We start from the raw sequence: 27,925 nt of genomic DNA, 5'->3' as shown, positions 1-27,925 counted from the left end.
GGTCATGGGTGCATATAGATTATGCTGGGCCCTTTCAGGGGCAATTCTTCCTCCTCATCGTTGACAGCCATTCCAAGTGGCTAGAGGTTGTTCCTGTTTCCTCCACTACTACTGCCAGGACCATCCAGGTGTTGAGAGGTATTTTTGCCAGGCTTCCAGATGTCCTGGTTTCAGACAATAGCCCTCAATTTACCTCTTTTGAATTCAGGCTTTTCTTCAGGCCAACTTGATCCGGCATGCGACTTCTGCTCCCTTCCATCCATCCTCCAAAGGACAGGCAGAGAGAACGGTGTGTACTACCAAAGATGCTCTCAAGAAACTGACTTACGTTAACTGGCATCACAGATTAGCAGACTTCCTTCTTGCACACCGCACCACACCATGCACAGCCACTGGGAAGAGCCCTGCAGAACTCCGCTGGGGTTGCCGCCTCATCACCAAACTGGACAGCTTGCACCCAGACTGGATGGCGGACACCTAGGAGACTTCAGATGGGCGATCTGGTTTGGGCAAGGAACTATGGGCCTGGAAATCTCTGGGTCAACAGCTGTTGTCTGCAAGGTCTCTGGGCCATTGTCATACGAAGTTTCCTTGGATGATGGCCGCGTTCTTCGCAATCACATAGACCAACTGCGTTGGAGGCTGGACAGCCATGTTTCCACTCCTGTCTCTGCTCTTGGGGGGGGGACCATAATATGGGTTCTGGGTCACAGGTCCCTAGCCCTAACAAGACTGTACAAGCTGATGAGGTCGTTGGGGGTCATCCCAAGCTTCCGCAAGTGCTCCAAACAGGAATTCCCAGGATAGGGGGTCATCCTGCACATCTGTCATTGCTCCAGACAGGGAGTCACACCGGGGGTATCCACATTATTCAAACATGTCAGATAGTGCTCCAGACAAGGAGACAGACCGGGGGTATCCACATAAATCACAAACAGCCATAGAAAGGGAATTCCAACAGGGGCACTCTCATAATTCAGCAATTGCTCCGAAAAGGAAGTCAGTAGCAAGGGGGTTTGCCATGGAGGCAGTTCCTGACCTCTGGCACATGCTCGGGGGCTAAGGAGTACTGGGGCACTTTCGCCACTCAGGCCTCTCCGACTGCTGGCCTTGGGCTCGAGGGACAGTGTTCCCAAGAGGAGTCCATTGTGGACTCGGGGACTTCCACCCCTCCAAGGTATACTGGCTTGGACTCAGAGGGTCCAGCCAGTCAGCAGCTGGGTGGGTCACCTGGGTATTTGGGGCATCAAAGTCCTGGCCTGCCTAGCCTGGTAGGTGAGCTGGTAGGCCAGGCACCCTCACTGGCCCTTAGAAGGTCACAGCGGGCCAAGTGCCCACCTAAACATCTAGGAGATTATGTGAAGTTCCTGTCAACACATAAGCAACCTTGCATGAGGTCGCTGAATGAAGGGGTTAACACTTAGGAAGAGTCTCATATACTATTTTAATTTTGGATATATTTTATTTGAGTTAACAACTATTTGAAAGGTGTTGCCTATGTGCAGACCCAAGCATTTCCACCCTCTTTGCATTTGAATAATGCATCTGTATTTCACTCTCCCTGCATTGCACAATGCACCTGTGCGTAAGCTAGGTGTTCCATCTAGGAGGGAGGGGTGTTGTGGCCTGAGCCTGCAAGAGCTGAAAGCAAGCTCAGAATGTTGCAAATGGTCCCGGGCATTCCAAAAGCTGCCCAGGAGCAGACAGGGTGGTGCCAGCCTTGTGCGTATGCGCAAGGTGCGAAAATGCTCAATTCCTATTGGTTCACACTATCTGGGTCTCTGGCCCTATAAAAGGCCTGCGTGCCTTTTGCTGTTTGCTTGGTTGTAGGAGAAGAGTAATAAAGAGCTTGTTGTTTTCACCATGTGTCTTCGTCAATTTCAATTGCCAACGAGCCGAAAACACAACACCTTCTCTCTTCCTTTAATAAAATACTGTAATATTTTGTTTCTGTAAAACAATGTTACAAATATATTAATCACTTTTGAAATTTATATATTGCTTTCTCTTTATGTAAATGATTTTAAACCATATGTTGTTACCAACACATGTCTTATGTCTTTTGTTCTTGTAAACAGTATTCCTGGTTTAGTCTTTGATTGTGTGCATGTATGGATGTTAATGTATAAAATAGTGTCACTTGAGTATCATTGGAGATGCTGAAAATGAGCCAGGGATTGAAAATAGAGTATAGGTAGTCTTCTACTTAAAACTGGTTACTTATTTGAAGTTACGACAGACTGCTTATGATCCTGTTTCAAAGGTACAGCCTCTGCAGTGTCTCTGCAGTCATTCCGCTTCATGACCAATTGCAAAAACGCTGCAACACCTCCTGTACACCCAGCCTATAATAATAACCATTTATTTGCTTCAGTGACAAGTACCAAGTATTTGATTCTGCTTCTCGAGGCCTTCTTCGAGTGGAAGAGTTGGAGGACCAAGGACAGAGCTTGGCCAATGTATTTATTCTGAGGCTGCTAGAAAATGCAGATGACCGTGAAGTCAGCTATATGTTGAAGGCGTTATCCCAGTAAGTACAACAAGTGATACGCATGCAAGTGTGTGGATTCTGTGAGTGAACCCATTCATTTTGTTCCAACTTAATGGATTATGTGGACTTCTAGCTTTTCCAGGCTAATCAGGGAGCAAGCGGCTTGTATGCAACTCATCCATATTCCATTTTTTCATTTGCGTGCATGCATTCACAGAAATCGGTTCAGAAATTGCTCTGTGTATAAATCTTAGCAGAAACTACCTTGTAATTTATTTTTATCACTAAAATTAGCTCCCCTTAATGTAATTGCCTGTTTTACAACCATCATTATTAGGCATAGAAAATTTTAGTCTCTGATTCTTGGGCAGAACTAGAATGGTTTTGTTCCTCCCCTGCTCCTTGTTGCCCTCCAATAGTGAATTAAGGATAGGGTTATGATTTTTTTTCCATACTGAAATTAGAAAACCAAACCAAATTGTTCCCCCCCCCTTTTCTGGGAGCATTTCATTCTCATTCTTGAATACATGGTCCCAGAATATTCCTAAAATGAATATAAGATATGCTAAGGAGCTGAATTCATTTTCTCCTTTTGGCTACAAAACCATTGTTTGAAGGTAAATTATTTTATGGATATTCTGTTTTGCAAACAAAGCTAATCCCACTCATGATCTCTGAATTTCACAAGAGATTTTTTTGTGGTCACTCCTTTTTAAATTTGTTACTGCTTTTTGCTTATATATATAAATGAACATAAATGAATCATGTTTCTGAAAACATAATTAAGTTTTGACTATATGAAATAATATCGATTAGTGTTTGCATCAGTAAGTAATCTGAAAGTGAATGCACATCATCAGTCATATGTTTGGACAGGGGATTGGACTAGAAGATTTCCAAACTCACTTCCAACCCTCTGATTCACTATGTGTAATCAGTCACACTGAAGGGCATACTGTCCTTCCAGTGTTGAAGTGTCATCTTTTTTGCAACATCCCTCCATGCTCGGTAATTCCATGTCTCTTTGGGAAGTGATATATGCTAAACTACATTCATATATTTAAGGGATGTTGATCATATTACCATATTAACAAGTAATCAATATTAAACCCAATGGGCAGTAGTGGCTGGCTCAGATTCTTTTATATTTTGTTGTTGTTGTTAATTGTGAAGTCGTGTCCGACCCATCGCGACCCCATGGACAACATTCCTCCAGCCTTCCTGTCCTCTATCATCTTCTGGAGTCCATTTAAGCTCACGCCTACTGCTTCAGTGACTCCAGCCAGCCACCTCATTCTCTGTCGTCCCGTTCTTCTATTGCCCTCAATCTTTCCCAGCATTAGGCCCTTCTCCAGTGAGTCCTTCCTTCTCATTAGGTGGCCAAAGTATTTGAGTTTCAACTTCAGGATCTGGCTTTCTAAAGAGCAGTCGGGATTGATCTCTTCTAGGACTGACCGGTTTGAACACCTTGCAGTCCAAGGGACTCGCAAGAGTCTTCTCCAGCACCATAGTTCAAAGGCCTCAATTCTTTGTCGCTCAGCCTTTCTTATGGTCCAACTTTCACATCCATCTATCCATCCATCCATACCCTTACAGAATAATGAGACAGCCAGATTTTCTTCTGAGGTATTTAAACCTGGACAAAAATCTTTTGTGGAATTAAGCCCATCTTAAAGTTACCATTTATGTGTTACTAGGCAATACTGCAACTCTTTATTTCAGATTTTTGGCAAATAAGTCATATCCAAAACAAATTTCAATGCTGACAGTAAATCGGGGGTTTTGGAGGCTGATAAAGCACACGGATCATTTTTCTCTCAGGCTAATTTGACCATTTCATTTGCTGATGTCTGCTTCAAAAGGCAGATGGAACATATTATGAGAGGTTTGGACAGCCTATAGATTTAGTCTCATAAACATGATTATGACTGTTTATGTAGACTGTAGAACTCTTTATATAATTGAGTATGTCCTTCTTTAAACCTTGTTGTTTTATGTACAGATTAGTTTTCAGTACTGAAACCATTAGCATCCAAGTACTTGCATTTTATTGTTCTGTTTTATTTTATTCCTACTTTAGTTGGTATTTACAGTATTTCCATCCAAGCCATATAATTTCAGGCTAGAGACTGTAGTAAATACTGTATATTCTGGTCTGAAATCAAAGTACATGCTCTTCATGGTTAGTCCTTGTTTTTCTTTATATATGAGTTACAGGTTTATTGTACCCTATCTAAATTGAAACTAGGAAAGGGAGATGACTGCTTTATTTTCAGAAAACAATGCATGCTTTAAAAAGCAAGAGTTGAAAAATAAGAGGACGATTTTGGGTTTTACTGATTTGCCGATATAGAAATGGCTAGTGCATACTACTATAGAAATGTAAAAAGCTGAAATTTGATTTTAATGTCTGATTTTACTGCAACAGAGAGAGTCGGAAGTCAATGCCTTTTGTTTCTTCCCCTCATTTTCTTTACACCTTTTTCGTTTCCCCTTTTTCTACTGTTTGCATGTGTATTTTCACATTTTATGTTATAAATGAATTAAAAAAAAAGAAAAATAAGAGGACTATGTAGTGGAATTTATATTTTTGTAGTCTACCAAACATTTCTGAAATATGCTCAGTTTTCACAGATATTTGTAGATTTGCACCAACGCTTATTGCATTACATTTTGCAAGGCATCCTAACAAATGGTTGGTTGTTGTGAGCCATCCAGAGTTCCTTAAGATGGGTGGCCATATATATCTTTTAAATACATAACTGCAGATCAGTCATTTTGCTGATGCATGGTATGACACAGGGAGTGATAAAGTGCCTATAGATTTACATATATATTTACATATGCTGAAGGATTCAGTATTAAGATGAAGACCTAATGCATTATATGCAGCAAGAAAATATTATTTTAAATGAAGGAGATTAATAACAATAGAGTAAATGCATTCTTGTATATCTTATGGTCACTAGACTTATAGAAAAGGAGCGTTATCAACTTTCTGATTCCTCCATAGATGGAATAAAATATATTTTATCTAAACAGAAGAAATAATGTGCAGGAACAATTGGCAGGAACAATTAATTGTAAGAGTTGCATGATTTCTAACCATTCTAAAAGCACATGGAAAACTCTGATTGCTGTGATCTCTTCCTGTATATGTCACATAGAAGTGAAATGAAACGCTGGATGATTTTGCTGGCTCCAAATCGACGAACAAAGTTTGTTTCCTTCACATCCAGACTTATGGGTAAGTGAAAGAGAAGGCATGACAGGTTTGCTATCCAAACAGGTTTGAAAAATATGTTATATGGTTCTTCTTTTATTGGGTTTTAGCGATGTCAGTTCTTCTAGACTTTAAATTAGGATGGGTATTATTAATTGAGAAAGCCAGTTGGGTGTAATGGTTAAGGCACCAGGCTAGAAACCAGGAGATGCTGAGTTCTAGTCGTCCCTTAGGCACAAAGCCAGCTGGTTGATTCTGGATCAGTTGTTCTCTGGGAAAGAATCAGTGGCAACTTCTGGAAACATTGAGAGAGATTCCTGCAAACTATATTTTGCAGCAAGTTTTTCATATAAACCAGGATTTCATTAGCTCCTAATTCTATTAAAAATACCCATGCAGTTCCTTCTCATAAATGATTAGCAAGCTAAATTAACTTCTTTCCTTTAACAGATTGCCCTCAAGTACAATGTGTCCATCCTTACGTGGCCCAGCAACCAGATGAACTTTCATTGGAATTGGCTGATGTCCTCAACATTCTGGAAAAGACAGATGATGGTAAGATCAACAACACTTACGCAGAGCCGTGTTGGAAGTCAATGCCTTTTCTTTCTTTTTCCCTTCTTTTCTACACTCTTCCCTTTCCCCTCCTTTTTTCCTACTATTTGTTTTTGTACTTTTGTATTTTATAATATAAACTAATAAAAAAAATAAAAAGACTTATGCAGAGTCATGTACCAGTTCCATTACAATGGAACACTATTTTATCTGCATCATTAAGGTTGGAAGACCGGAGTATATTTGAGCATTCCAGCAGTAGCAGGCTGTGGTCCAAGGAATTGACTATGTATTTTTCATACTCTTATTTAAAACTGCAATAATATTAAGGTATTTCAATGCCAATGAAGCTGTATCTTTACATTTCCTTTAGTTGTAACATCTGCTTCAGACTTAAGATGGTATAATCAACATCACAATACATTCTAATTAAAAATACTTTCTGCATATTGAATTATTAAGCCAATATTAATTTGATCTCTATTAGTATATTTCTTCCACCATCACTATCTTTTCTTTTACTCTAGGCTGGATATTTGGGGAACGTTTGCATGATCAAGAAAGAGGTTGGTTCCCCAGTTCTATGGGTGAAGAGATTATGAATGCCAAGATTCGATCTCAGAATTTAAAGGAATGTTTCCGAGTGCACAAAACTGATGACAGTCAGCGGAGGAAGATGGGCAGCAGGAATAGACAATGATCATTACTTAGTCGTCTGTTTTTCAGAAGCTATTTATGGCAGAGGCCGAGACAATGAAATGTAGTGCTTGAGAGAATGCACATGAGTCATCTCTTGGCAAGCAGATCCTTTCACCTATGAACTATTGGGCTTCCTTGCATTCTCATTACAAGCTGGATAGTCTTTCTGAAGACAGACTGAAAAGAAGAGAGGCTGTCATTCACCTGTACAGATGTAGAAGCTGTAAATGTCTTTCCTAATGTACTGCATACTCTGAAGAATGTAAATTTATTAATTCTGCATGATGAGGAAACTAATCACTTGAGCAACAGGGAAAATTATGTCAAAGTCCATAAATCCAGCAATTTGGTTCTTTAGCATCTTATCCAATGGTACAAAAAAGTGCAGCATTTGATTTTCTTATGAAAAGATAATGAAGTTGTGGACAATACTACTTTGAAAGCTTATACTATAAATTATCAACTTCCATATTTTTATACTCAGGAAGTTTCTCCTAGAACTGAGTTTGAACTGCTCATGTGATAAACTAGTTTCCTCTTGTGTTTTGGAAGAAAGGTGGAGGTAACAAAATGATCAAGAAGTGCAATGTTATGTAGTTAAAATGCACTACAATATTTATTTACCTGGGTGTCTTCGTTATGAACTTCCAAGTTCTAGACGGTAATATTGAAGCATGCAAAGTATATTTTCTAAAATAAGAGTCAGTTGGTTGCAGTGGGCCAATTGGGAACTCAGATTATCATCCTTCTATTTTTTTGACCTGTGTAGTCTACGCTTCTCAGAATGATGTATGCCAAACCACATTATTCAGGGATGATATGGAATCAATTATTCTGTTTTATAAGAAATATTATTCCCTGTCTAAGCAACCACTAACTGCACTTACTTATCCAAAGTTAGTTATCTCATACACTTACCACTGGGAACCAGGCAGAGTATAGTTGTATTTGGAGTTAGTGCCAGAATGGGGAGTATATTAAGACAGGGATCGCTAACCTCTAGGCTGAGGCTCACTACCGGGCCATGACCTGTTTGGAATTGGGTCACATGAGCAGCTGGCATGCAGCTCAACTTGTATGAGTGATGGACCAGCATGCCAGCCTTCCACTTGTACAAGTCTAGCTGCGTGCATGCGCATGCACCAGCTCGCCCCTCATATGGCCCAGTTCCCCTCTCCCTCCCCCAGCCGAGCCACCAAGCCACAAAAGTTGGGGACCACTGTATTAAGGGTTTTGTCCTAAGCAAATGCTGCACTAAACTGTATAGGAGATTGCAATATTTGAGATAATATCCCTTGAAGAGATTTCTCTGCTTGAGCCTCTTGTATACACTGAAGCATTTGCATATGTTGAAAAAGAAGTAAAAGAAAAGCAGAGAACATGTTTTCACAGCCAAATAAGCTCTTCATAACATTCCACACGGGTGCTACATATGGTAAGCATCAGTAACTTATTCAGAGTCAGAACAGTAAAGTTCTGTCTTTTGCTCCTTTGTTCTGTGGTTGTACATCCATAACAACCAATGCTCATGCAAAAAAACTCAGCAGGCCCAAGACAAAAGGTGGATGTTTGTATTAAATGTCTCCAAAGTTGTATCAAAGTAATAGAAATGTGATTTTACTCATTTGTTGTGCACCCTTAGCAAAGTGCATGAAATCTGTACTTTAAACACGTGTACAGGAAAGCCTTGAGCCAAAAGAACAAGAGATGTCTCAGCATTTAATAGAGAGCCATGAAAAGCATCAAGATCCTTCTAACTTTGGAAAAGCCACAGGGTTAGCTATGGGACCGAGCCTATTATATTAAAAGGTTGTAAAACATTTTGCATATTAAAAATGTTACAGAAGCAATTATCAAGAAGTGTTTATTTATATACTCCCAAAATAATTTATTAAATGCCCTTTCTACAAGGCACAAATATAAAATTGTTAATTTGCCCCCAAATGAGAAACTGTTGTACTGTTGTATAATATGAAAGGCCATTGGTCTAAATGATTCTGTTCTATCATTATAACTAACACCAATTTCCAGGAGTAAGACTTTTCAGCTTGAAAGGATAGAGCGTGAATATGTGAAAACTTTTGTAATCATTGTATTAGGAAAAAACCTCACTCATATGTTCTTAGGCAATTAAGTTGTGGTCAGTATTATTAAAATATGATCCTAGTGTTTCATTGCTACTGAAATTAGAGTTTTCCAAATTGCATTAAGATTTTTTTTTCTTGAGCTATACTGAGCTATAAAAACACCAGTGTGGCTGAGTTTTGGAGGGAAAGCGTCCATTCTCATCTCACAATGGTAATCTAATACCAATCATGTTTTGCTTGTACCATTGTTGTGCCTTTGAGTAATTTACTTGCAAAATAATAAAAAAGTAGATAAGATTGTATAAAAACATGAAAAAAATACCTAAAAATTGTAGCAATGTGCAAATCACTTCCTATAATAAGTTGAGCAAGTATGTCTTTATAAAAGGATGACCTGGTAATGTTAGCTGGACTTTATGAAAGTTTAGCCACACAGACATTAGTAGGGGTCAGGTTTGTGAAGAATCCTGTAAGCAGTAGAAAAAAGCCATCTTTCAAAGGCTTCTTGTTATATATTAATAAATATGAGATATATTAATATTTTAGAGAAGGAATGAGGAACTTATCATTCTCTGGATGTTCAGCTGTAAATCCCAGAATCCATGACAATTCATCAAGCTGGAACTGGGGAAAATTGGGAGCCCAACAATTGCTATCCAAAACAATATACTTTAAGAACGATTTAAGACTGAATACTCTGAGAAGGTATTCCAATGTCTAAAGAAGCATGGATAAGTCCTGGCAGAGAAAACTCTTTGTAAATGGAAAGAAGAGCTCACTTTAGGTTAGATGATGTGATACAGAGTATTCCAGGGATCTTCAAACTTGGCCCTTTTATGACTTGTGGATTTCAACTCCCAGAATTCCTCAACAGGTCATAAAAGGGCCAAGTTTGAAGACCACTGCAGTATACAGTTTAGGAAGGTAATCTGCCAAATCTACCATTGGAAAGTTTCAACCTCCTTTTTAAATCTACTAAATATGTAACACAACTGCACAAAAGCTTTGAGAGATGTGAGTAGAGTTTCACATAGATGTTTATAGTAGTTGCACCACTCTGTCACACATTATTAGTCAAATAGATAGAAGTGCATGTTCCTAAGAGTATGCAATAAATGATGCTGTTGTTCTACACAATCAAAGGAAAAATTTGCATACTTTTTTTTAACCTTAGTGTTTCTCATCTCTCCCCAAAATAATATCCAATATTAACAAATATTAACTTGGCTGCTTTAAAAAAAAGCCAGGGCAAACATAGTATTTAGTGGGGGGAAGGCTTGTTTAATTATAACAGAACAATATATAAAATCAGGCCATCTGAAATAAATACAGAACAGCTTGATCTTGCTCCCCAGCACTAGTATTTCAGGAATCAAAAACTAAGCTGCTGGTTATGGTTTTATTTTTGCTATAGCAATTAAGCCTTCATAGTTTTAATATGTGCCTTTAAATGCATGCATGAATGTAAGGTGGCCTTTCAGTAATGCATGGGCTTCATGATATTTGGTGGTGCAAGCGTCTTCTTGTCAGGAACTTGATGCTTGTAGCAGCTTCTCGGGCAGTCTGTACCTCCCACCTAACATCCAACTCTGCAATCATTAGACTCTGCATTTTCAAGGCCTTTTGTCTGAAAGCGAAGAAGCCCCATGGCTGTGATCCAAGGTGGCTTGAGGACAGGTTGCCCTCTGAAATGCAGGCGTACCTTTGTTCTTCCTATTCTCTCCCAAAATATGCAAGCATGGAGGAAAGGGGAAGATTCGAAAAGAGTATACTTGGGGAGGAAAACACTTTTTATTAATTTTAGGAAGCAGAACATTTTCGTAGAGTGATAACAATCAAGGCCACAATCACAGACGTGCCCAGCAGAGCAGCAATCACTATGGCACCGATAGCCCCAGGACCCAGAGACCCTGCAGATGAGATGAAAGAGAACAGAAGAGTAGTTGGGTTTGGCATATACAATACACAATGCAATAGTAAATTAGTTAAAAATGAGATACAAAGACCAAAATAAATAATTTAGTAGATTATACAATACCCCCACAATTGCTCAACTACATTGAATCTATAATGATTCTACCATAGTTGCTAAATGAGTGGCTGATAGCTACATTTAAGGATGGGGGTAAAGAGCTATGGCTCTTCCATTTTTTATATTGCTTAAGAGTACAGCAGTGGTTATAGAAAGCTCCAGGCTAGTATGTTGCACTCCCAATCCTGGGTCACCACCAGGTAATCCTCAGTAGAGATGAAAAGCTAAAGAGATGCTGTTAAAGATAGGGAATTATTGCTTCCTATGTAAAGGATGCACATGATGTATAGTAAAAAAGAGATCACATGGTTATGGTCATCCTTTTGATCCCCTCTGCAGACAGCATCTGAGAAGGCCAGTACTTTAAAATAGATCACAAAGTTAGGAGGATATTACAGAAGATTACAATAGCAAGCCACTTTTCCATCATGCCAAGATAACTGCAAATATTCAGATGTTTTATTATTTAAAAATATACATGTTATACTCCAACTGTTGCCTTCTAACTCTTTGAATTCAAATTGGCAAAATTTAATTTTTGCAATATTAAACTAGAGATGAAATAACATAAAATTGGTATATAGATGAAATATGAAAAATAAAGATAATTGGATAACCTTTGGGGTGTGTGTGTGTGTGTGTGTGTTTGCTTAAAGTTGAACCAGTGAGTCATAGCAAGAGTAGAGCTGAAATTTGTGAGCAGAGCCAAATTATTATGATCTGGATGGCACAAGCCTAGTTTGTATTAAATATGATAGCCTCCTGTTTTCAATTTTCCATGGCTACTTATTATGATTAGAACTAAATACATTGCAATTTATGATAATAAATTTTAAAAAGCAACTCAAAATAGAGGATTGTATTCTATATTTGTTGATCCGAACTGGGATACATGAATTTTGCTGTACATTTATATACAATGGGCATACACTTATGTACACGTAATATACTATTATTATTCTTTACTGTGCTAGGCAGCATTATTTAAAACACAGAAAAATAATAAGTTGCAAGTATAATAAAGGCAGAAGGTAAGAGAAAGGGAGTAAAATATCAAAATACAGTTATGCCTGCTCCCAACTATTCAGAACAGAGATGAGCTGAGATTCGAATGGAAATTGTATTGCAGTTGTTAATAATAACTTTTGTTAGACACATAGGACTTATGGAGATGTGCTCAGATGCTATACACACCCCCATGCATAATCAACTTTTCTCCTTCAAATTAGCATTGGTGTACAGTATAGCACTAATATACTCTACCTCCCTATCTTTCTGATATTGTATTCCCTGTTTCCAGGCACTGATTTATGTACTGTCTTTTATTCTTTAAACTTCTCGTCTAATTTTCCTATGAAGGTTATATTCTGGGGGGTGATCCCTCAAAGACTTGCTTTGTCCAGAACACCATGTTCAGAATAACTTTAATCACTTTTAGTCTGAAGAATTTACTCCTGGAAAATTAACAACTGACCACTAAATAGCCTGTTCTAGAGGAGAGGCAGCATAGACTGAGCAAGAAAACTCTCTTGTTCTTCAGAACTTTCTATTCCCAAACCTCTCAAGTTTTGCACGTATCAGGTGCACATTTGCCACAAGCAGCACTCCTTGCTGATGGGAAGGACACACAACTAGTTTGGGTGCCCTCTGGCCAGAATTCCACAAGCACAACTAAAGTCCAGCTTTAGCCTAGGTCTGGTTCCATTGTCCTATGCAAGCTAGGATGTCTTAAAACTGGGTTGCAGACAAACATATTGCTTCCTGCATCCCACCACTAAAAGTTACATGCAATGGACTAATTATACCTAGTGCAGAAATGACCGGAAACAGTTTGTCCCCTTTAACCCTTTCCCTTAAACTACTGTAAACTTAATTGTAATAAGAGGAACAAAAATGATCCTAAAAGCTCCCATGGGATTGATATAGACAGCCAGGCCTCTTTATGTAGCCAATCAGTGGAAAAGAAAAGTGCTATGTGTATATTCAGAACCCACTCAACAATAACACATAGTTTCATTCTCTCTTTGATGGGCACGTGGCCTGAGGGAGACGTGTAAGTTCTGCAATCCTTCATTAGAAGGCCTGACAAGATGTCACTAGAACCATCCCAATAATCAGCCCCGCTGCCAAGCATGGATACCATTGTCATTATCCAGTTGGTGGAGATGGGTTGTGTCCTCTAGTTCATAATCAGATGTGTATGATGGGAATCCTGTAGAATCTGAGAAGCGGGCAGGAGAGGTGGTTTCTAAAGGACCTCCACCTGACTGCAGCTCTGGTGGATCATTCCACAAAGTTGGGATAGGTCCTTGTGAGTATTCTGCTGGGAAAAACATACAAGCCATTTAGTCTTTTGGCAGTCTAGAGCAGGCCAAAACCTTTGCTTAAATTGCCAGTACAGTTAAGCATAAACAAGCAGAGAAAGTGGATAGGCAGTTTTTCTGAATTTTCCCAAAGGAATAAGGTCTTCTCTATAAGAATACTTTCTTAAGGTAGGCCTCTCCTTTAGCAGCCTAATAACACAGCTGCAGAAAAAGGCCCATGGGAGGAATCTCCTAATGATGCTTTCCCTGGATTACAAAAAAAAAAAAAAAAAAAGCCGGAAAATTTGCTCTGCCTGTCATTAGTCTAAGCCACAATCAGTAGTGTTGTACTTCAAAAACATCTTCCAATAGGAACCTGCTGCAAAAAAATAGAAAGCACTGTCCTCTGCTGGTTAAAGTCTGAAAGGCTCTAAGTAACTCAGTAGCTGCAGCTAAGGCTCTTCTTTGAAAGCTCGGCTCTCTATTGCCAATCTCTCTCCTGGGCCCTTAGTCACCATTTGTTTCCTGAAAGCTATTTGCACCCATACAAGGTCATAAAAGGGTCTGCAGAAGGCTAGATAGATAGATGATAGATGATAGATATATTAGACAGACAGATACCTAAAAAGATTGTTTTGAAGGGAAAAACATGGCTGATGCTCAAATCTGCTTGATTTGAAATGGACTTTTGAACAATCTGATTATATTTTCTGGATTTTTTATGTCCTTTAAATTTTCATATATTTTTGTTTTATTTAAATTTTATATTGCATGTGGGCAGTCGTGGGATTCAAATATGTGAACCACTGGTCCTCTGTGTGGATGCCGTTTCCGGAAGTCCATTCTGGGCCTGGGCAACAAAAAATTAGCTCCCGGTTCTGGCGAAGTGGTGCAAACTGGCTGAATCCCACCACTGCGTGTGGGCTATTTCAGGAGATTAGAGTTAGCAAACATATACTTATTTTTAATGATTATATAGTAATCTATGTAAAAGACACCTTTGTTAATTGAAAAGCAATCATGAAAAATATCAATTTTAAAACTCTTTTTTTAAAATAGGAAGGATAATTTCTTAACTTTTTAGAGTGATCAACAGAATGGGTTTTCTTCTTTGCTTCATAATGGTTTGTCCAAGCAGAGGAGGAGGGAATTCTGGTTATTGTTCTGTTTGGCATGCACAAGCCCCCCAAAATGTAGACCAGGGTAGGCAACCTTGGCTCTTTTATGACTCGTGGACTTCAACTCCCAGAATTCCTGAGTCAGCATAGCTGAGTCATAAAAAAGCCAAAGTTGCCTACCCCTGATGTAGACCTTCTCACACTTGCTTGTCTGTCTCAAAAGGAGTGCAACCAGGGTAATTTTTAAAAGCCACAACTGCATATAAATTTTTTAGATAGGAGTGAAAGGAAACCAAAGATGTATAAACTGGAAGCCATCAAATGTATATGTCAGATCAGACGAAGGCATCTGAGTCAAGTAATTTTGAAAATATCTTCCCCATCCCAACAAACAAAGGTGATGAAAATAGGCATCACATTAAGGAAATATTTTTTTTCTTTTTTTGTGTGAGCACATGCTGCATTTAATAGTAAATTTGAGCATAATTCTTACACTGGAATGATTAAGAACACCTAAAAAGAAGCCTGTAAATTTAAATTTTTAAAAGAAATATATATATAAAAGCTCAAAAATATTATGGCTATGGGTATGTAACATTTGTTGCTTGAGTGTGCTAGCTTTTTACGCAGTTTGCTAGACACTCTACTACTGGCTATCCTCCTGAGGTATCTAAGTTTCTAAGAAAAAAGCATTCCCAGTTACAAATGAAATTGACGTATATGCTGGGGAAAAAAGTATTTAAGTAACAGTGCAATGATTGCCCTGGGAAGATAGGGGAAAAGGGCTCTGTAGAGAGGCAGATTCAATGGGCAAAATGCAATTTGTAGCATCGAACACTTCTGGGAACCTCTTAAATAAAATATCTTTTTTGCTGGGATCTGTGTAAGCTGTGGAAGGCATCAGCACAAGCTCAGGAAAAGCCAGAGTTACTATAAGATGTTCCTAACAGGCATCACAAGCACATCTCTGAGCACTCCTCATCACATACTGCCCTTTGAATCTGGATCTCTCCCTGGCCCCGTTAAAATCCTTCAATATATAGGTAGTCCTCAACTTAACATTCATTTCGCATTTAGCAACAGTTTAGTTACAACGGCACTGGAAAAAGTAACTTTCAACTGTCCTCACACGTATGAGCATTGTAGCATCCATCCCTGTGGTTACGTGATCAAAATTCAGGTGACTAGCAGCTGGAATGTGGCCATAACTAAAGGACTACTTCTATTTTGAGGCTAAACATTGTTTTTATTGTGTTTTGCACAATGAAAGACAAAAGGCAATGCTTATGTTAGCCCTTCTGGCTGGAAACTAGAATCAAACATTTTGGAGGGTATCAGGCTGTGGACAGTTGACATAAGAAGAAGCAACATTTTTCAGGAATGGGCATCGTAGATAACAACTTCAATCTCAATTCAGACAATTGCAGTAGGAATTAATTTTTCCTGCAAGGTTTCTGAACACAAACCCTTATTCCTGGTGTTTCTATATTGGCTGTGCTAATCAGGCATGTCTGATCTTTGCCTTCTTGGAGATCTCAAATGAAACGAAAGAGATGGTGACACAAATTTTTAATGACTGGGGATTTTTTCCCCCGTGCGTCCAGTTCTTGTTCAATGCTGCTTCAATTCTCCAAAGAATTTAAGAAATCTGATGTATCACCATGCAAAAGCTCATGGAGCTTTATCCTTTGCTAGATTAGATATATAATATTTAGTTTGATTCGATTTGCATGCCCCCGCCCCCGGAAGCCTCTGCTTGTTGATAATATACAATTTGAAAAAGCTCATTAGAAAAAAAACACAAAGCAAAAGTAGCTGGCTCACGGAGAGGGTAAGCACTGAGTACAGCGGTGGGCTTAATGAAACATCTGCCTTCACATTCTCTCCCTTCTATGCAATAGGAGCTTGCCTTGGAAACATCAGCTTCAACTGCCAGGACAATCAAGGCAGATGACGAAGTGCTGGAACTAGGGAAGACTGGGGGCAGAGTCTCCTCCCCCTTTGCAATTATGAGGTGAGATTCCAAGAAAATTACATTTCCTTTGATGCTGCAATTCATTTTCCCCCTAAGCATCTCTGGAGAAACTGAAATGCCATTTATGTTTATATATGAGTAGACCCAGAAAGCAGGAATCAAAGCTCATTTTGTTAGGTAGCTTGAAACAGAGGCCCTAACAAGAACTGGAGACATTCTACAGGGCCCTGTTGAAGCACTGGAAATATCACACCCAGCTGAAAACTGGAACCACCCTTAAGAACTACCAAATTGTGTAACAACACATGTGTAAAAATAAGTCCCAGACCAAAGGACTGCAGAAGTAGCCAAGGAACCTGAACAAAGCAGAAAGAGAGCAGCAATCTGTGTGTGGGTGCCCATTTATATGGACAAACCGATCCTTCCAAAAGGTTATGTTAGTCGATCAACAGAATTGCACCAAACAATATGGAAGGAAGGAAGGAAGGAAGGAAGGAAGGAAGGAAGGAAGGAAGGAAGGAAGGAAGGAAGGAAGGCTAAATCATTATCCTATTTTTTTAGGACTTGCTTAATATGATGCTGAAAGACAATCCACTTTCATTTGTTAAGATATAAAAGTTCTTTAGCAAAAAGTCTGCTTTGATGGTACAAGTAGCTGTTGGGAAAGAAGATTTTTTTTTTCCCCTCTCTGAAAGCCACATGGTAGTACCTTGATCTATCTTAGCAAGATGGCCCATATGCAGGACTTTGCCCTGGCCAGCCTAAATTTACAGAGATATATGGACATGCCAAAAAGATTTCTTTAAAATTATGCAGACCTTCCAGGTACACTAGTCACTGGAGTACGTTTGATGGTCAGGAAAGACCTGTTTTTCTGTGTCACTGCCTATGAATGGCCACTTGGAAGTAATGTGAAGGAATTGTGGCCCTGTGTACCTATCCTCTGCAGTGTACCAAGTTCCAATTTGGCATATTTTAGACACATTTTAAAAAGCTACCTTCTGATGTTGGTCTTCTCATGCCTCTGCCACTGACTACACCAGCAGTTCTGTTCTAATGAACGTTTTTCATTTCATTTTCTTTTGCTTTGTAATTTTTATAACATGCTTTATACATTGCTTAGGGGGTCTTCCTCTTACACTTAAGGGCAAATGCAGTCATGTAATTGTAAAAGTGATAAAATAGTAACTGTCATCATTTACAACCCTTGACCCACCTCCCATATTTTAGGGCAGGAGATTCCTTTGCAACTAGGATGTTAGAAGTTTATTATTTGCTTAAATACTGCAGAGCAGACCAGAACAACTTCATATGTGCAAAAGCCTAGCTATGTTGATGCATGCAACATGAAGCACAAATTAGAAGTATGTTTTTCCAGATGGCAGTTTGTTTCTATATTGTGAGCCAATGATCATTATTGGGGAGAGAGAGAAAAGTGAGGGAATTCTTCCTTTGCTGCTTAATAAAGCTGCAATTTTATTACTTTCTTACTTAGAAAGAAGCCTAATAGAATTCAGATTGGAATAGTCACATGTAAGATTACATTAGGTAAACAATAATTTAGTCAAACATTTCATACAAAAGCTTGCTCCTAAGAATGCTTTTATTGAGCAAGGCGGGATAGAGAGTGTTTGTGGTTGGCCATTGTGTAATTCTTTTTTTTACTGAATTTGGAATTACTGTATATACATGCTAGCCTAAGAATATACTCCAGTCCATCTAGTGCATATGCTGACAAAGAGTTTTTTTAAAATTAATGTTCTTGCTTACTTCTAGGCAAAGAAACAAGGGTCAGTATGATAACTTTCCTTATTATCTGCTCTATCTACTTAATCAAAATTGATACATGGATCATTGAAATTGAAATATTTGCAGAATTGGACGGTAAAAGCTACACTTCAAAGTGCAAACTTTAAAGAAAGAACATAAGAAACTATCATTTGAATGTCTTGTTTGATTAGACCTGCACAAAGTTGAAAGCTAGTTTGGTGTATCGGTTAAAGCAGCTGGATTAAAAACTGGAAGGCTATGAGTTCTAATCCTGATTGAGGCACAACTGGATGATCTTGGGACATTTTTTTTCTCTTTGTCCTCAAAAGGAGGAAAGGGCAGAACTGTTTTTGAAAAGTTTACCAAGAAAATGGCATGGATTTGTCCAGGCAGTCACCAAGAGTCAATAATAATTGGAGGGCACAAAAAACAATCAAACCCCTAAACAAAACCCAGCCAAAAATAGATTATCTCGTTAGAATCTGAGCAAGACAGGAATCTGGATGGAAAGACAGGAACAAAACAATTTTGTTGTGCTATGCAAAGGACCTTGAAATTACCAGGTCCTTTCTGCATTTGAAATATTGGCAGCTATGAAATTTATGATACAGATTTGGTCATCTCTATCCCACTAAACATTCCAAATATGACAAATAAACAATAAATTCTGATATAAGATTGTCTCTTTAGTTGAGCGTTAAGCAGGAATTTGAAGTAACTATCACAGCAATATTGTTTTAATGCAGAGTGCCTTGAATTATTTTTAGCTTTCTTCAGATTTATTGATACAGGAAAAAAAGTGGCTATGGTAAGTTAGGAAAAAGATCTATTGGTTTTGGAAAAAAAATAGGTCAGCTGAATTTAAACATACAAAATATCAACAGTGAGCTTTTGCTTACAAGGGCACAATGGGATTTGGGGTTGTGTCTTCTCAGAATCAAGAATACAACTCTCTGCACATATTAAGCTCACTTATTTTTAGGCAGCACCAAGCCAGTTTACTTCAAGCTAGCCTTTATTAGCCAGGAAAGTGGATAATTCAACTATTATTTTATTATTTGCTTTCTCTTTATAAAATTGTGACTGAGCAAGAGAAAAACCGCGCAGACATTTGACTCAACTGCTTCCATGTCTCCTTTGGGGCTGGCTGGACTATCTCCTTGCTCAGCTTGGATGACTCTGCTTCAGAAAGCCGAGCAATCAACACAGAAAAGCAGGGACCAAAATGCACTTGGAAACCAACAGTGGACTGTCTGGATCCAGGTAGCCATCATGGGCATGTGGCCAGTGTGTGGATGAATGAAGCCCTTCTTCAGAGGCACAAGGGAAGACTGTGGTGCAGTTCTCTGTCCTGGATCGGTAGAGGCTGAACGTTAAACAAAACTTGTTTACAAGAAGTCGGTTTATACTGCCCATGCTCGCACTACCCTTTTCATCATTCTGTTTGAGCTTGAAGCATTCCCCCTTGCCCCCCCCCCAAAGCAAGCTGGAAAAAATCATTTCAAAAAATCAAAACACAATGGGCAAAAAGTAATCTTCATAATGCATACTACATAACCTAATTAAACTGGTTATTGTTGATCATTGTTCAGAATTCCATGCAGATGTGCACTTGTGAGGTTGCACGCTTCAGGCACAAGTACACATGAATTGAAATTAGTTAAAAACAGCCAGTTGGTAAATGCACGCATAACTATATTCAAATGCTGCATGAACAAAATAAAACAGAAAAACTAGGCACATAATTTATTCCCCTACAAATAGAAGGATTTTCCATTTGGCTGTGAAATCTTGTATGCACTATTAAAATTTACAGCATGCAGGAAAAATTGTAGAGCAAATCATAAAGTGATCAGCATAAGTATCTTGAAAACAATGCAGTTGCTTGCCAGAATTAACCCAGTTTTATAAAAAGCAATACTTGCCAGATTAGCTTTATCTGTTTTTTCTTAGACAATTTTAAGATCTGTTGCACATATTTCAGCATACAATTTCACAAGAAATCTTTGATTACAAATTTCCAACTCCTGGTTGATCTTGATTGGATTTAGAAGCTAAGAAAAAACTTAATAATTTAATAGAGTTGGAAGAAATCTTGGAGGTCCAACCCCTTGCTTATTTCAGATAAATGATTGTCCAGTCTCTTAAAAACTTCCAGTGTTGGAGCATTCACAACTTCTGGAGGCAGGTTGTTCCATGGATTAATTGTTCTGTCAGGAAATTTCTCCTTAGTTCTAGGTTGCTTATCTCTTTTGATTAGTTTCCATCCATTGCTTCTTGTCCTGCCTTCAGGAGCTTTGTAGAATAGTTTGACTCCTTTGTGGCAACCCCTGAGACATTGGAACACAGCTATCATGTCACCCCTCGTCCTCTTCATTAAACCAGACATACCCAACTCCAGCAACTGTTCTTTGTATATTTTAGCTTCCAGTCCCCTAATCATCTTTGTTGCTCTTCTCTGTACACTTTCTAGAGTCTCAACATCTTTTTTACATCGTGGTGACCAAAACTGGATATAGATTTCCAAGTATGGTCTTACCAAGGCATTATAAAGTGGTATTAATACTTCACGTGAACTTGCTTTTATCCCTCTGTTAATGCAGCCTAGCACTGAGTTGGCTTTTTTGGCAGCTGCAGCACACTGCTGGCTCATATTTAAGTGATTGTCTACTAGGACTCTGAGATCCCTCTCACAGTTACTACTATTGAGCAAGGTACCACCTATACTGTACCTGTGTATTTGTTTTTTCTTGCCTAAATATAGAACTTTTACTTTTTTCACCATTGAATTTTGCTTTGTTAGATAATGCCCAATGTCAAGATCCTTCTTTATCTTAAGCCTATCTTCTGGAGTATTAGCTATTCCTGGTGCCATCTGCAAATTTGATGAGATTCCCATCTATCCCCTCATCCAAATCACTGATGAAGATGTTAAAGAGCATTGGGCCCAGAACAGAGCCCTGGGGCACCCCACTACACACTTCCCTCCATGTAGATGCAGTTCCATTGAGGACCACAACGGGAGTACAGCTGGTCAGCCAGCTATGAATCCATCTGGTGGTGATGCTGTCTAACTCACATTTTTCTATCTTATCAAACAGTAGGTTGTGATATACTTTATCAAATGCCTTATATCCACAGCATTCCTCTAGTCCACTAATTTTGTCACCTCGTCAAAGAATACAGTAAGATTTGTCTGGCATGATCTGTTTTTGACAAACTCACGTTGGCTTTTGGTTATGACTTTGTTTGCCTCTAGGTGTTCGCTGATTCGTTGCTTATCTTTTCCAAAATCAACTTATACTTGGACAAAAGACCACCAGTAAATATAAAGACTGTCAGCTAGTTAAAAAGCATTTTGAAGGAAGGCAATGGCAAACCATGTCTATATTGTTGTGAAGAAAATTCATGATTATTTTCCTCTAGCGCAGTGGTTCTCAACCTGTGGGTCGGGACCCCATTTGGGGTCGAACGACCATTTCACGGGGATCGCCAAACAACGCAGTCCACCATTTTTTCCCCCTTTTCCTTAGCTGTGCTACTCCCTTTTATTCTATTGGCTTTTGAAAGCCAATAGAATAGACTCTCTTGAATAGAGTCTAATTCTATTGGCTTTCAAAAGCCAATAGGAATTGTCCAGGCTGTCTCTGCCCTGCTGAGCCCGCCAAAAGTCCCATTCTGCAAATGGTGCTGCACCAGTTGAGTAGTCCTCGACTTACGACCGGTTGGGGGTCGCGGCATTAAAAAGGTTGAGAACCACTGCTCTAGCGGGAGTTGAGAGTGAACCAGGGTGCCTTTCCTTAATTGAAAAAAAAAATCTTTCTTTTTGAACGTCTTCTAAAATTTTATTACATCAAAAGTAAAACATCCTCATTCATTTTTTTCTTCTGCTTTGTGTCCAGTTTTTAGAAACTGCCTGGGCAAGTCCCTGCAGTGTTCTTGGCAAGGTTTTTCAGAAATGATTTACCATTGCCTCCTTCCAAGAGCTGAGAGAAAGTGACTGGCCTGTTATGCAACTAGGTTTATGCCTAAGATGGTTTCTAGCTCGATGCCTTAACTACTATGCCAAACTGGCTTCCATTTATTCCATCCCATTCCATTCATGCTATCATTATCAAATATTTAAGAAATATTTTGCAAACAACTTTGTTGGTTTAAAAAATATCATAATTTTACAGAAATGAGTTTTTATGTATTTAACATATGTGAAAAATAGAGAATAGTCTTTTTTGCTGTTTAATAGGAAACAGTTCAAGTTTTAGGATAAATGTACAATGCTGAATAAAAACTGAGCAGCTAAACATCTGCCGAGCTTTGAATCCAAATGACAGAAAAAAGATACATCTCTTAATATATATTTACTATGATATTCTGAAACCTCTTCCATTTCCATATTCTTCCCCCACTTGTACTTGTAATTGAAATAACATTTATTTCCAGAAATATCAGCACAGCCTATATTTTTTGCACTGGACTGAGAACCTTGACATCAGAGTCTGCATCAAAATTCTTCTCTAGACACAATAAGTGGCACGGGACTATGGGTCAGTGGTACAATGCATATTCTTTTATTTAAAGATTCCTCCCAAATAATCTAAGTAAAAAATCTCAAACATCAATGCAAGAACCTATTTTTGTCTGAAATCTCTAAGAACTATGTACTTCAAATGGGAGACAAGGGACAGAATGAGTACTAAAAGAGTACTATTATTTCTCTGAACTAGTCACTTTTCTTGGAGGAATATTATTTCTCTGAACTATTCATTTTGTTTGGAGGAAAATTTTACATATCCTCAGTGCTTTCAGCAGTTGTATTGGTTCATGGCTAAGATCTGAATGTATATTCTATTCTGCATTTATTTTCCAAAAACAATGAACACACGAACACACACATACACACACACACACACCCCTTCTACACTAACACTTTTTATAATAATATCTGTTTCTATATATTTTTATAATACTGAATTTCATCGATATTTGAATTATGATTTTCATAGTACTGAGCAAATTGGAGAAATTAACCCTTCCACAAATCAGTTCTGCAATCTATTATTCAAACTAAGCATCTTGAAATACATCTGCTGTCATCAATTCATAATACTTTCTGCTAACCATATGGAGATAAAACCCCCAAGAATGTCATAGAAACTTGCATATGGCTCATACATCTTACTCCAACAATTGTGGGTTTTTTTAATGTTTCAACAAGCGTTCGCTCTCATCTTCAGATACAGAATTAAAAACGTCCATTAAAAATGGAATAATTCCCCCCGTTTAAAATTCTATAGCCAAAACCATGTCCCATGTTTATATGATGACTTTTTCTGAACACACCCAAGTTAATTCTATCAATAAAGATTTAAGAAGTTCCAGCCTCTTCAAGGGTTTAAAGCTGAATTATGTTCCAGCTGACCAAACTGAAATTAGTTACACAACTTTACTCTCATAAAGTAAATTTTAATCTCATCCTAGTTTTCATTATTATAAGATGTTAGTTATCCATATACTGCCTTTATGGAAAAGAAATTTAGAATCCTGGGAATGCACAGGGAAAGAGAAAAATGCTATTTGAACTATAATGTTGGCCAGAAAGAAGAAATTCAACTTACCAGTTTTTACAAAAGAGATCAGGACTCCAGCCAGTGTCAGTAGGATGAGGTGAAATGTCTTGGTATGGGGCATTGCCTCTTCAAAAAGTGAGATGCTTCTGGAAATGCTCAAACTCTCTAAAACCTTAATCAAGAAGCAATTTTCTGAAGCTAAATCAAAAACTTGTCCAGTCTGTTCTCAAATCTCTACACATGTAGAAATATACATAAGCAGAATGGCAAATACTCTACAGCCTCATTTACGCATGCAGACTGGCTGATTAACTGGTTTAAACCAGAAGGCAGTTTCACCTTCTAACAATTTTGTCTTATTTCTCCACCCCCAAATTCTGACAGTTGGCCCTTGGAAACTCAATCCTCTCCCAACAGAGTAAGGCATACATTAATGGGAAGTTAACTGCAAAACCCCAAAGGCTGCACTAGGCTTCCAATAACTGGGCTACATATTTTAAGTTTAGGATAGCAATGAATAACCCTATTCATTAAACAGTTCTATACTTAAAATAGGCATTTGTTTGCATAGGATGTGAGAGTGCAAAACAGAAGGATGCCAATCACATAATGTTTAAAGTAACAGATGTTAGAAGTTTTGAATTCAACATAATCCACTAATTCTTGATTGAGTTTAAAATATATCTCAGATATCATATCCATGTTTATTAACCATCATCTGATTTAAATTCCAGACATTTTGTAAAAGACTTTTTCCTGTTTGCTAAGGGATGACCACATTTCTTTAACCTGAAAGAATAATATAAATGAGGGCATATTTGAATCTTCCAGAAATGTTCAATGCCTTGAAAAGCCAGAATCGTTATGTTCAAATATATATCAGAAAGTATTTTTGAATAAATTAGAGGTAGAAATCAAATTTTCATTAGGAAGAAAATTGCTTCAGGATACTTATTTACATGAGTGCTTAGAAAATCAGCTAAGATCAGTTAGGCACTTGAAATTATTTGCAGCAACTTTACATTCAAACTGCATGAATGACTTTTCTTTAGCTCAGTTTACTGGAAAAAGTGTGCATTGTTCAAATAACTTACGTTTCATTCTGGTGAGCTTTTATTTTTGATAAAAATGTGAAAAACTATTTTAAGAAACAATACATATCCTTGATCTAACTTCAGTTTATAGAATTCAATTTTGAAAAGTGAGTTGTTGTAAATTTCTATACAGAGGCACAATGGTAGTTTTTAAGTAAATGTTTCATTTTCTATTTATTTCTATCAAAGACCAATGTTTTTGTATTATAAGAGTTCCATTTTAGTTTTTATATTTTTGCTTATATTATTAAATATATTACAATTATATTTCTTTCCTTTGCAAATTTTGCATGTCAACCCCAGTTCAATAGCCAACTACACTGTACAAATAGCCAAATGATAAAATCACTACTTGAATTACCTTAAAATGAATTTAAATTACTACTTGCTGAGTCATAATTTATATCAGTATGTATATAAAAGCTTGGTAATTTTGCAAGGAAAAACTTTATTGTTTCTCTGTAGTCAGTCTGAAATCCAAGGCATAAGATCCTCTCTGCCACATGGGTCACTCAGACTGTTTTGAGTCAAATTATTTGCACATGAAACTACGGACTTTTCCATTTCATATATAAAACTACTGTTTCAAGCATTTTGGAAGTGCTTTAGGTTTGAAACATTTCCAAAATGCTCAAAACGGTCTGTTTTGAACTCACAAAGTTTCAGTCAAAAATTTTCCACATGTCTAACTGCCATATTTGTTCCTTTGGCAAATACTCACTTTTATTCACACCTGACCATAACTGGAAAAATGTGAAAAGACGTTTCTTATTACTTGGCACGAGAGAGATAGACAACAGTTAGCCTAGCATAGGCTGCCACTGCTCTATGTATGTTAGTTTGGTGAACTGATATTTAAAAAGGTAATAGATAAACTTATTTGATATATTGGCACAAACTCAAAGTGGCTTATAAAATAAAAAAATATTGCAAAAGCATCGATAAGGAACTATATATTAAATGCTTATCTATAATCATCTAGGTATTTTGTTTCCCAACTGACAGGCATTAAGAATCTTCTAAATATCCACATATATAAACAAAGTAAATAAACAGCAGCAAAAGCCATAGCACATCCTACAATGTCATCATCTGAACATTGGTGATCTGCAGCATTATTCCCTTTTTCAGCAAGGTAATACTTATGAAATGAGTTGCATTAACACTATTTAAATGACCCAGCACCACTGAACATTATAACTGAAATACTACTTAACAGTTGTAATAGTAATAGTAGTAAAGTTGGAAGGGACCTTGGAAGTCATCTAGTCCAACCCCCTGCTCAGGCAGGAAACCCTACACCATTTCGGACAAATGGCTGTATCACACTTCACCGGATTATTATTCTAAAAGGTTTCAGTTCAAAGCTCAATTTGTACCTGTTCAGGGAAAAAGCTGCCTGTATGATGATCATTATGGTAAGGTAATTTATTGGCATTTGGATAATTGTAACTATCAGTATTAATTCTGCAGAGGATAATTGACTTTAGATATTAAAATCTGTCCAAACTAAAATTTGAAAAGCTTCTAATAAATCATAGTTTATGACAGTCCATTACAGAACAGAGTTCAAGTTGCAAAATCCATTTTTTTACCAGAATCTTGAGATCAACAAATATAAATGGTGGCTCAAAAAAGAAAGCAAATTATTGACTAATTTATTTATTATTTAATTAATATCATTTAGTTTTAATCCTATTTTACATATTTTTAAATGTGCTATATTTTTATGACCTATTTTATGCCTATTTTACTCGCTCAGTATTGAATGCTATATGTCTATATGTTTGTAGGTGCTTCTGACATAAATAAAAAAAATTATTTACTGGACTCTAAAGGTTCATATAGTGGAATGTTTTGCACAGATAAGTATCAGTCTATTCCGTCTAATTTAAGTCTGAGATATTTGTCAATTGACTGCAAATCAGTCAGGTTCTATTTACAGATCTCAATCTGTCATCTATCTCTCCATGAATTACAAGATTATACAAAAGAAAGGCTATTATTATTGTAGTAGTAGTAGTAGTAGTAGTAGTAGTAGTAGTAGTAGTAGTAATAGTAGTAGTAGTAGTAGTAGTATTCAAATAAGGCAGTTGTTTCCTGAGCTTCAAATTTTACCCATGCCAATTTTTACTAAAATTAATTCAGTTTAGAACTGGCTTCTTACATACTCAAAATCGTTTGTATACAGTTTCTTGGACTAGCAAACTGACCTAAGAGAAGGACTACATCCTTATTTACATAATTTACATCTCACTTTTAAAAAAATTGAGACTTACACGAAGACAGCAGTTCCAAAACACTTATTTGGAAGTAAGTCTAATAAAATGTAATAGGATTTACTTTTGAGGTGAGATGTACAGAACTGTTCCATAGGGCTCTATAAAAATATTCAGTTACAATAATTTAGAGAAAGGGAAGTGGACATTCTAAAATGTTTATAAAACATCTGAAACATAGTTAATCTGATTTTTTTGATTATTTCCTTAACTCATCCCAAAACAGCTATTGAAATCTAGGGCAATTTAGTGTTAAGGAGTGTAAACCGAAGTGTTAAGTCTACATTTAAGAGTCACATAAAATCATCTGTTCCCAAAAGACAGCATATTTTACAAGTAGATTAGAGAGCCATGCTGTTTGATACAGTACTTGCTGTTTTGATCACATTAGGCTTACTAAAGGCTCTATTCTCAATGTTTACAGCTGTAAAAGGGACTACCCAGACTTGGTCTCTTGCATAAACAAAACCAGAGTGTGAATAAGGGAATGTCTTCAAATGGAAAAAGTGAAGAGTGAATCTTTGTCATACATTTGCAGCCTTGATGTTTATTTCCACCTCTAAAATTATCAAGTAGAAAAACCAGCAACATTCCTCTAGGATTACAAAATAAAGCAACTGCTGTCCCCTCCAGCTCCTGTGTACTTGCTTGTCAATTAAGCAAATGGATATTTGTAGCACTTCAAGGCTGAGTTTAGCACCACAAAAGGTTGCCAAAATTGGCTTTGACAAA

At 37.5% G+C, this 27,925-nt stretch overlaps 2 protein-coding genes across 4 annotated transcripts in view; one reads left to right on the top strand and one right to left on the bottom strand.

The window, feature by feature from the left end:
* NGEF (neuronal guanine nucleotide exchange factor) overlaps positions 1-8,818 on the top strand; it is a 76,984-nt gene extending 68,166 nt beyond the window's left edge. For all 3 annotated transcript variants that reach the window (XM_039347100.1, XM_039347099.1, XM_039347101.1), the window contains 4 exons: positions 2,375-2,530; positions 5,659-5,738; positions 6,165-6,269; positions 6,797-8,818. In XM_039347100.1, coding sequence (XP_039203034.1) covers positions 2,375-2,530; positions 5,659-5,738; positions 6,165-6,269; positions 6,797-6,969 — 514 coding nt within the window. In that variant the 3' untranslated portion in view covers positions 6,970-8,818. The remainder of the gene's footprint in view (positions 1-2,374; positions 2,531-5,658; positions 5,739-6,164; positions 6,270-6,796) is intronic.
* A 143-nt stretch (positions 8,819-8,961) lies between these two features.
* SNORC (secondary ossification center associated regulator of chondrocyte maturation) lies at positions 8,962-27,922 on the bottom strand. The gene is made up of 3 exons (XM_039347106.1): positions 23,869-27,922; positions 13,228-13,410; positions 8,962-10,965 (listed from the first exon to the last, which is right to left on the bottom strand). Exons 1-3 carry the CDS (start codon positions 23,939-23,941, stop codon positions 10,856-10,858), a joined length of 366 nt encoding a protein of 121 aa, XP_039203040.1. The 5' UTR covers positions 23,942-27,922; the 3' UTR covers positions 8,962-10,855.
* Between the last annotated feature and the right edge of the window lie 3 nt (positions 27,923-27,925).

The sequence above is a fragment of the Crotalus tigris genome, unplaced genomic scaffold (assembly GCF_016545835.1).
Source record: "Crotalus tigris isolate CLP2741 ecotype Arizona unplaced genomic scaffold, ASM1654583v1 scf7180000018053.2689490, whole genome shotgun sequence".
Classification (NCBI taxonomy): Eukaryota; Metazoa; Chordata; class Lepidosauria; order Squamata; family Viperidae; genus Crotalus; species Crotalus tigris.
This window is presented reverse-complemented; position numbering and strand designations above follow the sequence as displayed.

Excerpts from the sequence above, each read along its gene's own strand:
- SNORC (XM_039347106.1), bottom strand. The coding sequence starts at position 23,941 with ATGCCCCATACCAAGACATTTCACCTCATCCTACTGACACTGGCTGGA. Across the intron at positions 13,411-23,868 it reads GATCTCTTTTGTAAAAACTG|CAGAATACTCACAAGGACCT; the intron begins GTAAGTTGAATT and ends TGTTTTTCCCAG. Across the intron at positions 10,966-13,227 it reads CCAACTGGATAATGACAATG|GGTCTCTGGGTCCTGGGGCT; the intron begins GTATCCATGCTT and ends TCTCATCTGCAG.